The 14,118-nt window shown below is 40.1% G+C and overlaps 1 protein-coding gene across 1 annotated transcript; it reads right to left on the bottom strand.

The window, feature by feature from the left end:
• Positions 1-7,321: 7,321 nt before the first annotated feature.
• LOC121801021 lies at positions 7,322-9,172 on the bottom strand. Its single transcript, XM_042200497.1, has 2 exons — positions 7,594-9,172; positions 7,322-7,422 (listed from the first exon to the last, which is right to left on the bottom strand). Exons 1-2 carry the CDS (start codon positions 9,170-9,172, stop codon positions 7,322-7,324), a joined length of 1,680 nt encoding a protein of 559 aa, XP_042056431.1.
• Between the last annotated feature and the right edge of the window lie 4,946 nt (positions 9,173-14,118).

Here is a 14,118-nt window from a genome sequence, read left to right as displayed (position 1 = left end):
GTATTAGTGGAAGGTGGATCCATATTATTAGTAAGAGAGAAGAGAAAAATTAAGAGAAAAGAAAAACAAGTAAGAGAGTAGTAGTGTATGGAATATGAGGTCTATATTATTAGTAAGCGAGAAGGGAAAAAAATAAGTGAGAAGTTATTGAAAACTTTCATTTTTCAAATGTGCTTTCTTTTTCATGGACAACCAAAAATGGCAAATATGCTCTATTTTTCTTAGACGGAGGGAATTCTAATTTATAGTAATAACTAATAACTTTCAATTATGTGTATTAAAATTATCAACACAAAGACATAATTATATCAATACAACATGTAAATGTAAATAGCAATACAAAAATATAAGTTTATCAACCCAAGAAGATTGGTAAATTTATGTCTTTGTGTTGATATTTTTAACTACAAAATTGAAATTAGTTATTAGTTATTACTGGTTAGTATTTGATCACACACCCTATACTCCCTACAAATGTCTTCTTAAAAGTGAAAACTTTTACTTTTTGTTTGTCCCTTAAAAATAAATATTGGAGTGTTATTTTAAGAAATTTCTTTCTCTGTAATGAGATAAGACTCATTTTACATTAACACACTTTTCGTTATATCTCACTTACTTTACCATTTTACATTATAAGATGTGTCGTTTCAAAAGTTTCAATTTTTAAGAGACGAATGAAGTATAAAAAAAATGATAATTCTATACGTGAGTTGGCCTAGTGATAAAGTGGTTGAAAATTTCAGTTATTCACGTATTTGAAGTTCTGTCTTCTTTCTTGTCAAGTCCTTTTCGATTCTGACAATTCTTTGCCCACTCAAAGGTCATATATCCGATTTCAAGAACATATTAGAAGATTCGTAGTTGAATACAAAGAACTTCACGTGGAGAAAGCATAAGCGATCGGCGATTCTTTGAAGAATCTATTCGGTAATTCTAGACCTTAATATTTTCATGAATTAGGGTTAATTTCCTTGGCATGAAGTATATGTATTCTCGCATGCATATTGTTTAACATGTGAAGTATTAAGCCAATAATCAGTCAAATATGTCTGATTTTTTTGTATATTGCAAGTATTCCGCTATAAAGGGGCACCATAACCCCTATCAATTAGTGTTTATTTTCAATTGTATATTGCAAGTATTCCGCTATAAAGGGGCACCATAACCCCTATCAATTAGTATTTAGTTTCAAATCCTAGAATATAGTTTACTTACCCGTTTACTGGTACACAAAAACAATATTATAAAGTAGAACATAAGTAAACATCTGTATTAAACTCATAGGATGAATCTTGACGTCTTCTATCTTCTTCTTCTTATCTTGAACTTCAGATATTATTAAATTATTTTTTGAAAATTTCCAAGATATTTAAGATCTGGACAATTACTCTAATTTATATTAGGTAGGCTTGTCAAATTGGATACATGCGGATACCCGATCCGAAATTTCCGGGTACCCGATCCCGAAATTCTCAAAATCTCATACCCAATACCCGATCCGAATTTAATTTCGGGTACCCAAATACCCGACTCGGGTATCCAGTCCCGAAAAATCGGATATCCAGTCCCGATTTTTTATTTAAAAAATTAACTACAAACTTTTAGAATTTATTTAATATTATTTAGTTTAAATTTAATACAAAGTTAAATTAATATTTAAGGGAAAAACTAAACACAAAATGAGCATTTCACAATATTAAAAAACGTATACTGCCAAGTTTTGAAAGTGTATATTGCCAACTCTCCATGAACGGCCAAATATTAAAAATTACACTATATACTGTCAATTCTCCATGTACTACCAAATATTAAAAGTTATGTAAACAATTTTAAATATTAAGGCCATCCGCAACGTTGTCTCTTATCCGTTTCTTAAACGTCTTATCTCTTAACTATTCATGGGCCCCACTATACTTTTAACTCCATCTCTTAACTAAGAGACAGAACCTGCAACCCTCCATCTAGTGTTGCCCACGGTTCCAAAACCGGCCGTTCCGGTTCGGAACCGCCGGTTCCGGTTTGGTCGAAGTCGGAACCAGAACCGGACCGTGAGGCTATTTCACGGTTCCGGTTCCGGTTCGAAAACCGGCGGTTTCGCGGTTCGATTTTTTTAAAATTAGAAATTTGGACTTATACAATAAATTGGAACAAGACAATGAATAATTTAAATTGAAATAAGACGAATAAGGTGAAAATGATATCAATTTTATTGAATTTGAGTTGTAACGGACAACGATACATTACAATTTACAATACAGATACAAGTATACACCATACAATAATGTAATATAAATTTGAAATTTGGACTTATACAATAAATTGGAACAAGACAATGGATAATTTAAATTGAAATAAGATGAATAAGATGAAGATTATATCAATTTTATTGAATTTGAGTTGTAACGGACAACGATACATTGCAATTTACAATACATATACAAGTATACAACATACAATAATGTAATATAAATTTGAAATTTGGACTTATACAATAAATTGGAACAAGACAATGGATAATTTAAGTTGAAATAAGACGAATAAGATGAAAATGATATCAATTTTATTGAATTTGAGTTGTAACGGACAACGATACACTACAATTTACAATACATATACAAGTATACAACATACAATAATGTAATATAAATTTGAAATTTGGACTTATACAAAAAATTGGAACAAGACAATGGATAATTTAAATTGAAATAAGATGAATAAGATGAAAATGATATCAATTTTATTGAATTTGAGTTGTAACGGACAACGATACATTGCAATTTACAATACATATACAAGTATACAACATACAATAATGTAATATAAATTTGAAATTTGGACTTATACAATAAATTGGAACAAGACAATGGATAATTTAAGTTGAAATAAGACGAATAAGATGAAAATGATATCAATTTTATTGAATTTGAGTTGTAACGGACAACGATACATTACAATTTACAATACATATGCAAGTATACAACATACAATAATGTAATATAAATTTGAAATTTGGACTTATACAATAAATTGGAACAAGACAATGGATAATTTAAGTTGAAATAAGACGAATAAGATGAAAATGATATCAATTTTATTGAATTTGAGTTGTAACGGACAACGATACACTACAATTTACAATACATATACAAGTATACAACATACAATAATGTAATATAAATTTGAAATTTGGACTTATACAAAAAATTGGAACAAGACAATGGATAGTTTAAATTGAAATAAGATGAATAAGATGAAAATGATATCAATTTTATTGAATTTGAGTTGTAACGGACAACGATACATTGCAATTTACAATACATATACAAGTATACAACATACAATATTGTAATATAAATTTGAAATTTGGACTTATACAATAAATTGGAACAAGACAATGGATAATTTAAGTTGAAATAAGACGAATAAGATGAAAATTATATCAATTTTATTGAATTTGAGTTGTAACGGACAACGATACATTACAATTTACAATACATATGCAAGTATACAACATACAATAATGTAATATAAATTTGAAATTTGGACTTATACAATAAATTGGAACAAGACAATGGATAATTTAAATTGAAATAAGACGAATAAGATGAAAATGATATCAATTTTATTGAATTTGAGTTATAACGGACAACGATACATTACAATTTACAATACATATACAAGTATACAACATACAATAATGTAATATAAATTTGAAATTTGGACTTATACAATAAATTGGAACAAGACAATGGATAATTTAAATTGAAATAAGACGAATAAGATGAAAATGATATCAATTTTATTGAATTTGAGTTGTAACGGACAACGATACATTACAATTTACAATACATATACAAGTATACAACATTATATAATAGAAATGTAGAAATATGGAACAATATATATTTTTTTGTTTAAGCAATTGAGAAAGAAAGACAACTTATAGAACTACGGGAACAAGTATAAGTGTATAACAATGCGTAATAAGAGTAGCACTTGAGTAATTAAATGGAAGCCCAATAGCACAAATGATAAATTGGAGACAAAGAGAGAGAATTGAGAGATTGAAGAGAGAAACTCTTATTAACACACGAGTGGGGTGAATGTAAATGAGGATAGATTGGGGTATTTATAGATAAAAATGGGGGGAAAATGAAAGAATTCGAATTTGAAATCTGGAAAAAAAAATTGAATTTTCGGAAAAAACAACGGTTTTTGGCGGAAAACCGGCGGTTTCCGGTCCAAAAACCGCCGGAACCGGCCGGTTTTCATGCTCGAAAAGCTGCCCTCCCCGATGCCTTGGTTTCCGCGCCCGAATCGGCTGTTCATCCGGTTAACCGGTGGTTCGGTGACGGTTCAGGTTCGAAAAATCTTGAACCTGAACCGGACCGCGACCCGAATTGTGACGGTTCCGTTTCGAGGAAATCGCCACGGTTCTGGTTCGCCGGTTAACCGCCGGAACCAGAACCGGTGGGCATGGCTCCATCTCTTATCCGTCTCTTAACCATCCCATCCCTTAACTATTCATTCAATTTCATTTTTATATTTATTTCCAACAAATTCAATTAATAAAAACACACTTCATTAAATAAAATAAAAATTGCAACTTAAAATCCTAAAAAAATACATAATTAAATTTGTGGCAAAATAAATAAAAAAAGACACAATTTAAAATACAATTTTATAGAAATTATAAAAACTACTCCGCCGGCGAATCATCCCCGGGAGGCGGAATATCAAGTTGTCCCGCCAGATACACAATGTCGGCATGATGGGCTTGAAATTGGGCAGACGTCATGCGGAAAGTGTCTGTCATCGTGGCGGTGAAGTACATGGACATTAAGGAGGAGGGCGGGGCGGCCCGTGGGAGCTCGCCTGGCTTGATTCGCCTCGGCCCCTCCTCCCTCTAACCGCCTTCACCGCCTTGGTCCCTTGCAGCCGACGGCGCCCACGGGAGGACCCCCTGCATCATCCGCCGTGCCCTCAACCTCATGCGAGGCAACCTCTTGTGCGGCGCTGCCTGAACCGCCCCCACTAGACGAGTATTGGCCACCCGCCGTATGCTTCGTGCGCTTCAAGGTCGAGCCCATGCTGGACTGGACACCGCTGGCCCACCTTGCCTCGTCTTTGACTACCTCCCAAACATCGACATGTTTGAATTCTTTGCCGGTGTCGTCCAAATAGACTCGCAAAGTTGATCTCAGAATGTCGGCTCCCGTGGCTCCGCTTTGGTAATGAGCCGCTTCAGTCTTGTAGATGCCGCAGAATTTTTTGACCTCTCTGTCGAATCGGTCAAAGTGAGTGCGGAGCATCTTCAATGTGCGGTGGCGGGACCCTTTCGGCTTAATCTCGTTGTAGGCATCGGTGACCTTTTCCCAGAAGCACTTCCGGGTTTGTTGATTCCCGACGATGGGATCGTACGAGACGCTGATCCAGGCGTTGTACACAGACATCGTGTCCTTGCGGCTGTACGGATGCTGGCCTACATCCTCCTCCTCCTCGCCCGCCTCCGCCTCTTCCTCCACGGCGTCGAATGCCCTGTAGCTTCCACTACCTCGTCCTCCTTCCGGAGTGGGTTCATCCGGATAATCCTTCCTAATTTTGGATAATCCCTGCTAATACCTCGGGCCGGAGGGACGGACGTATGCATCCACATCAAAATGGGGTGGTTGGTACCCCGCCGGCGTCGACGAGCCTTGGGTGCCCGGCGTCGACGAACCGGAACCCGAACCACCCAATACATTGTACATGCCCCCAGTCGCCAAACGCGTTGATGTCAAACCCGCCGGAGCCGCCACCGCCAGAGTTTCCGTCGCCAGACATTTTGTGATGAAAATTGGAGAGGTTAGATAAAATTGAAGAGGAAATGAAGATGATTTGGGAATAATAGATGTATATTTGTGTGTATAATGAGGATGAAATATGAGTATTTATAAAGTAAAAAAATAAAAAACGGTCTAAAACGATAACATTACCGTTTGAATTTTTATTTATTTTTTTATTAAATTCGATTTAAAAAAATAATTTATTGCATCAGCGTGACGAAGCCCACTCACGGGCCGGCGAATGGGCGTCACGCCTAGCGCCAACGCGCGCCACGTCACGCGGGCGCGTGGCGAGACGGCTCGCCATCTGTCTCGGTGGGACGGGCGTCTCGGGGGGATGGTGACGAGACGGGACGCTGCAACGCGTCCCGCGTCTGTCTCGTCTCGGGGGGACAAGATAAGAGACACCCGCGAGATGCGTTGCCGGTGCTCTAAGGCAGTGACGGGACTACTACTATTCCGAGAGGAGATTGAGAGACTGGGCAGTAGAGGGTGGAAGAAAGGGAGGACGGCGGGGGAGAGGTGAGGGAGAGACTACTGAGAGGAGACGGCCAACGCCGCGGCGGCGGAGGGAGGCGCAACGAGAGAGTAGGAGAGGGGAGTGAGGAGCTGTGAATTTTTGGGTATACCCTAATCCTATACGTTAACTATTAAGTTATATGTAATTAAGAAAGAAAATTACATTTACTTATAATGAAAACATAATATATTAATTAAAAAATCGAGTAATTCGGGTATACCTGATCGGCTATCAGATAACCCGATATTCGATAATCCAAAATTCTCACTACCCGATCCCGATCCAAAACCCGAAAAATCGGATATCAGGTATCCAATTACCTGATTTTTTCGGATTTGGATATCGGGTATCCAATACCCGCTATCCATTTTGACATGCCTAAATTATTAGGGGTGGAGGGGGTTAAGATTTAATAAGTTTTGAATCTTATAAGGCATAAACTCCAGTATGGAAGAGATTTGGTTTCAAAAGGCATGTATATTTTGAAAATCTTGAATTTATGCCAAAAACTCGTCACTTATGATTGGACTATGAAATATTAGTAAAACAATCATAATTTCTTTACTGGACTCCAATTAAGACTTGTTAGATACTGTTACGGACGTTCTCCGTAACGAGGCCGGATGGCTAACTTCTCGGAGAGATAAGGTGATCGAACCTTCGACGTGCTCGAAGGAAAGCTCACGAATTGCTGATTACGGACGTTCTCCGATGAACAACAATTTGGAAACGAAATATGATATTCTTGTTACTCAGGACAAGTTTGTGGAAAATAATATATTCGTTGAATGAATAAAATGATAACAACCTAGCCCTATTTATAATACTAGAATACTAGCTTAGGGAACAAGAAAACAAGATACGAAAAGATACTAGGAATCAAAAGATAACTAAACAAAAGATATGGAAAATAAAATATATCTAAACTAAAGGACTACTCGTATCAACTCCCCCGCGGTTAAAATCCACCTTGTCCTCAAGGTGGGAACCACGAAGCAAGGGCGAGAGTCGAACGCAGAAGCTTTGGCGAGGTATCTCCTCCTGGATCAAACGCCCAACGAACAGCTGAACGTCTCTCTTCATCACAGCCATAAAAAATCAACATAGGAGACCCAATGTGGTCGGCAAAATTCCACGCCACAACGACAAGCTTGTCCACGCCTCCGAGAATGTTCGAATCCAGCATGTCATTGCGCGGAGGGATCAACCTTGCATCGGTATCGAGCGATGTTGATCGATGACTCATACTTGTAACATCACTGATACTCAAATCCACACATACACCAATAATTATGCACCAACCGGTGTAGGCACTATCTCCTTTCTTGCCCCAACAATTCTCAACAATAGATTTGGATTGCACTTGAACAACAGGGGGGAATGAGGCAATGACCTTCAGCACTTCCTCTGTGGAATCGTCCTCCTCTTCATATGCCTCTTCCTCATTCCTTTTACTTGAATCATGAAGACCATCATCGTCATCAATTTTATCCACCTCTATAGCTCGTACTTCATCATCTACTAATTTCTTCTCATTGAGCCGCAAGTCAACTTGATTCAACACTTTTGCATCACCCTCAATTCCCACGTATTTCTCTTCACAAGAAACAAGCTTCGTAGCGGAGTGGAGGCTCGGGGAACGCAGGTAGGAGGGCGGGCGTTGGAGCAGGGGCTGCTTCACAGTAGCGGACAATTCGAGGCAGGCCTCAGCTTGACGGAGGCGAGTCGTAGGATGGCCGCAGGATGGCGATCGTTGCTGATCCATGTGCAGCGGCGGGGGCGGCGCAGCAACAGGGGCCGGTGGCGCTGCGCGGCGGTGACTTGGCTGTGGTTGTTGGTCGAGCACGTGCTGTGGATGTGCGGGGGTACGGGGGCTTGGGAACGTGGGGTGCAGGTGCCGGTTCCGGGTTTGGGACTGCTCTCGCTGCTGGCCAGTATACGCGCTAGGTGGGAATCGTGACGGCACGTCTGAATCAGCGTGAAGAAAGCCCCGGGGGCCGAAAGAGGGGCGCGTCGTGTGTTTTGATGCGGGAGTGTCCGATGTCCCACGATGCGTCGGGCCATAGAACAGTTCTGGCTCTGGTACCGGCTGTGGCGGTGGTTTCGGCAGCGGAGGAGCGCGAATCTCTCCCACACGACAACCAGATGTTCGGGAGGGCTGATCCCAAGAAGTCCGGCGACGCCTCGATCCAGAATAGAAGTCCACATAGTGTTGTTGTTCGGACTCGTCCATCCCCAGGTATCGATCCTGCGGCCTGTCCCAGCACGTGCGGTGGCGAGGCTCGGGGCGATCGCGGTACGGCGCCCGATGAACGTTCTGCTGCGGAAGACGGTCGTCGCGCCAATGTAATGCGCAGGCAGCGCCTCGTCGATGACAGATATCCCCACCACGGTCTCGTCGTCCGTGGATGAAAGGCCGGTGGACATCATCGTCTGCCGCCCAAGCGTCGCGCGGGGAGTGATACCCTTCGTCATCAATTTCATCCGAGAAATAGTGTGGATCATGTTCGGGCACTTCCAACTTCTCCAGCCTGCGTTCCATTCTGTCAAATCGCGCTAAGATCTTCTCCAAACCGGTGGAGGAAATCGCGGTTGTTCCTGTAACGTCGCACGGCGGATTTCTGGCCTTTGGATTATCGCGCAGTGGCCGCCGCGGTTGGCCATCGCGGTGGCGGTTGTTCGCCGACAAGCGATGCGACGGATCGCCGATCAATTCTTGTGGCGTCGAGCCTTTTAACGGAGGTATCACTATGTCTCGAATGTAATCTGTACTCGGCGGCATGCAGATTTGATCCCTCAGTCCGACTCCGGTGTAGTTGCGTGACATGATGAGATATACGGTATCTCCGGTGTAGTTGCAAAGATCTCGACGCTCTGCCGCGGAAGTGAAAGCGGTTTCGATTGATCGATGAGATACACAGTTGTCACTCTCAGCCGCAAGCGCGGTAAGAAATATTTGTGATTTATTTGGAGAAATAGGGATGAACGAAGATGGAGGATGAGCTCTGGATGAAAGCACCAGTTGTTACGGACGTTCTCCGTAACGAGGCCGGATGGCTAACTTCTCGGAGAGATAAGGTGATCGAACCTTCGACGTGCTCGAAGGAAAGCTCACGAATTGCTGATTACGGACGTTCTCCGATGAACAACAAATTGGAAATGAAATATGATATTCTTGTTACTCAGGACAAGTTTGTGGAAAATAATATATTCGTTGAATGAATAAAATGATAACAACCTAGCCCTATTTATAATACTAGAATACTAGCTTAGGGAACAAGAAAACAAGATACGAAAAGATACTAGGAATCAAAAGATAACTAAACAAAAGATATGGAAGATAAAATATATCTAAACTAAAGGACTACTCGTATCAGATACCCACACAAAGTTAAAACTGAAAACAATGTTTTCCTTTAGAGACTGATTTGAATTCATCTTTTTTATCTCCTCTTCTTTTAAAACTCAACAAACTCATCATAAAAAGCAATTGATGGGAAGTTAGACAAAATCAAGAAAAACAAGTCCTAAGGGTGTCTACTATAAAGCGGACACCCAAATAGCCCTGCCTCAGTTTTTGTCCATAGCCCCAATTTTTTTATCCACAGCCCCAAATTTTTGCTTCCGCCACTATGGTGGACACCAATAGCCCCAAAATTTTTATTTTAATGTTTCAAGCAATTATGAATAAATTTATCGGACTATACGTAATTAGAAGAAAACTACTATAGTGAAGAAATTAAAATTAAAATTAAAGTACAAATTTTCGTAGTATTAAAGTACAGGAAAAATTATACTCACAACGAAAATTTAATCTAGTGCAAATCACAAAGGTGTTCACACTGCGCCGCCACCTCCCCTACGTGCCCACACTTCTTCAATCAAATCGGCTTGGAGTGTGGTATGTGATGTGGTCTTGCGCATATCAGCGAAACGTTGGATCAATTCATTGCTCCGTGGTACGCCCATCTGGATAGGCGCGGAGGCAACACCGTGACTTGTACTTGCGCCCTCTTCCGGTGCCCAGCGCTCTGCCGCAAATCCGTCATCTTCTATTATCATATTTCTAGTGAGAGAAATTTTGAGTGATGAAGAGTTGGAATGGTGTGAAAATAATGAATGGAATGAGATGTATTTATAGATGAATTAAATTGAATAAAAAAAAAAATTTCGCCCCCTACCGCCGCGCCGGACACCGCTCCACTATAGGAGCCACGCCTATCCGCCGCGGAGTCGCCGCGTCCTCGCCCCGGAGTCGCCGCATGCCCGTCCGCCACCTACCGCGCCCACACTCCTCGTCCGCCCCGGGGGCGGGCGTCACCTCCACTATAACCGCCCCGAGATCGCCCCGGCGGGACTATGGCCGCGGCTATACCATAGTGGACACTCTGAAGCCAAGTAAACATACTAAATCAAACCCCAAACTATGTAAAATACGACTATATCATTTGTCATATCTAAAGATTGTTAGGTATCAACGATGAGTAGATTAAGCAATAAATTTGTTTTTATTGATACACTCTCGACTTAATTTACCTAATTTGGTTTAAAGTTTGTGATTATTTTTGAATTATGTAAATTTTTTATTTTTTAAAGATTATGTGATTATCAGATTTTTTTAAAAGTTAAGTAATTTAAAGTTTTAATAATGAAAAATTAATATTTACATAATATATGCCATATTTAATCAGAATTATAAAAATACAAAAATCTAAATAAGAGAGTGTGAAGTGTTTAATATTTAAGGGCCTTGTATGCACAAAGATGCGAGTAATGGAGATAGCACTTGGATTGTTAAAATGCTATTGTATATCTCCACAATGAGATGTGGATGCTATAATAGTCGGTTAAATCACAATATTTGACCCATTTTATATACTTTAAAAATTAAGTATCAAATTACATAATTTTAATTTTTCACAATTGTCTCATTAGTGTACAAAATAATGTCTTAATGATGCTCAGAATAATAATGTTCATTAAAATAATAAAATTAAAAAGTGAAAAGAAAAATATGCAAAAAAATAGGTAAAAAACTTGCTTTAAACAACATTGTTTGAGCATCAAAAGATGTTATTTTATATACTACAAGCTTGTGCAAAACTCATATTCTTGTAATTAATTTGAGAATGACCTATTGGGCATGTTAACACAAACAAACACCCAATAAATAATTAAACAGAACAATGAATAAGATTATAAATGATCGAAATAACAAAATAATATAAATTCCAAGTCGATGAAATTAGTGATTATAAATGGTAGAAATAACAAATACTCCTAACAATTGCAAGTAACAAAATTATAATATCGTCATGTAACTCCTACATGCACAAGGGAGTACTATCATCTACTCTTCTGTGGATTGCTTCCAACCTCCATTATTTAATTATGGTCATATTATATTACAACCACTTATGAATAAAGTAATGCATCGCTTTCGAGATACATTTATTAAGTAGCTAAAATAAAAGATTCGCAAAGAACCCCACATATTCTTCAAAATACTCCAAGACAAATTGCATAGTTTAGTAAGTAACTAATTTTTTAAGTAACGGGATTGGCTAAATTTCATTATTCTCATATTCCAAATAAAATTTCAATACAAATTTTAAATCTTAATTAATTATGACACATAACAACACTTGCATAGTCACAGCACGAGTTCATCTATACTCTAATATAGGAAACAACTAAGTAAATTAGTATTGTTACTTAAGTTCCCTTTTGTCATACGAAAAAGCTACCTTTGATTTTATAGCAATGCAACAGTTATGATACTGTAATTTTTTTGCAAAGATCGAACCATATAGTATTTGGCCATTTAAGTGGATTTGTAATACTATAAATGATTAATTGAATAGTAGAGAGTTAATGGATTATGTCCAATCATATATCCGGAAACACTATTTGTTAGACAAAAGTGTCCGCATTCAAATATGCATGCATTCATACAATTGACTATATACACTAAACACCGATCAAAATAGTATCTAAGGAATTTGATCAGAGAATAATCACAACATAAAAGTAGGAAGAGTTGATTGCATGGGTATATTTTTTATGCACTACACAAGTACGCATTAAAAATAACATGTACTAGTATTTATTCTGCGTATATTTGAAAACATCTCCAGGCTTTATACTAATGGAGTGAAATCCCATCTTAAAGTGGCAAAAATTTCTTAATAGTACTTATCAAACAATATTAGTAATATTTTCATAATGACTAGGAGCAAGGAAGCGGCGGTGGCACATTGAATGAGCGTATTTTTAGACTTTAGTGGGACTCCTTATAAACATTTTCCAATTTTTCCACCGCAACGTGACAATTAGTTAAGCATAAGAGTTAAGTTAGATAAAATAAAATAAATACTGGTGTAATATAATTAATTATGAGTAATCAAAATATAAAAAAAAGAAAGACAAACCGGTGGGCCCACTCACTCCTCGGTAGTTCCGTGACCGCGACTTCAGTTATATTTTTCCAGTCTTAATTCTCCGCTGTCCGATCACCTAAAAAAACTCGGACGGCCCAGATCCGTTCCAGCCCCTCCACTATCTGCCAGCTAGGACATATTTAATATATATTTCGCACATCCAACTTCAACTGAGAGCATTAGCAGTGGGGCGCCCTAAGGCGCTATGGTGCGCCACGTCATCAGTTTTATCCTCCTAGCCCTCCACCTACATGGGGCGCCCTATAGCGCGCCACGTCATCAGTTGTACTATTGTTTTGTTTAAATAATTTAAATGTTTTCAAATATAGTGTGCAAATGAAAATTAACAAAAAAAAGAACAAGTAACTAAAAACCGGCGAAGATTGATTAAAAAACAAGTTACACGATTCAAATTTACACAAAAAACCGGCTAATCTACGCAATTCCCAACTTTCGACACAGCTCATCGATCAACGGCCAGAGATATTCGGCTCTTCGGGGTCCGTACACTTCTTGAGGGCCTTGTGCGTCTGCAACATCGTCCTCGCCATCGAGGCTGTTGCCAACTGGTCGTACGCGGCGGTCGTCGGGGTCGGGGTCGGGATCGGGAACGGCGATGGGGTTGCGGCGGTCGAGGATGATGTCGTCGGCTCCTTCCCCTTGGCCTTCGCAGCCTTGACGCCTATGGGACGCCGGGAGGACATCGGTGTGCCGGAACTATCTTCCTCCATGTACGTCCGATTGAGGTCAACCGGACGATTACCGCTGTCGCTGCTCGTGTAACCACCAGATTCGGTGGTCTTCGTCCTCTTTACCGCCCCGATGTGCACAATCCCGCCTTGGAACTTCTGTTTGTCCCTCAAGAGAGCCCAGATGGCCTCGTGCTTGAACTCGCCGTACAGGGACTGGTACGACAACAGCGCTTTGGAGCGCACGTCTCTCAAGCTCTCGCCGCTCCCCTGCCCCCGCTCGCACTTCTCGTACTCCGCCGAGAACAGGTTGATTTGCTTCTTCACCTGGTCCCAGTGCTTGCGGAGCTGCTCCCGTTGGCGCTTGTACGCTCTCGGCGGCTTAGCCTCATTGTAGCGATCGGCAATGCGCTCCCAGTACGCGATCTGCCTCTGGTTGTTCGCGAATATCGGGTCCTCCGATATATCCACCCAACACCTCGCCAATATGAGGGTTTCATCCGGAGCGTAGTTTGTACGGTTGGGGGCGTACTCTTCACATACTTCCGGAGGTGGCAACTTGTACGCGCGCTGCCGGTTCCGCTTCTTTTTGGCGGGGGGCGGATGGAGCGGCCTCGGCGGCGGCGCAGCGGGAGGGGGCGACG

Source organism: Salvia splendens, chromosome 4, assembly GCF_004379255.2.
Source record: "Salvia splendens isolate huo1 chromosome 4, SspV2, whole genome shotgun sequence".
Lineage (NCBI taxonomy): Eukaryota > Viridiplantae > Streptophyta > Magnoliopsida > Lamiales > Lamiaceae > Salvia > Salvia splendens.
The sequence above is the reverse complement of the archived record's forward strand: the minus strand, read 5'-3'. Positions and strand labels throughout refer to the sequence as shown.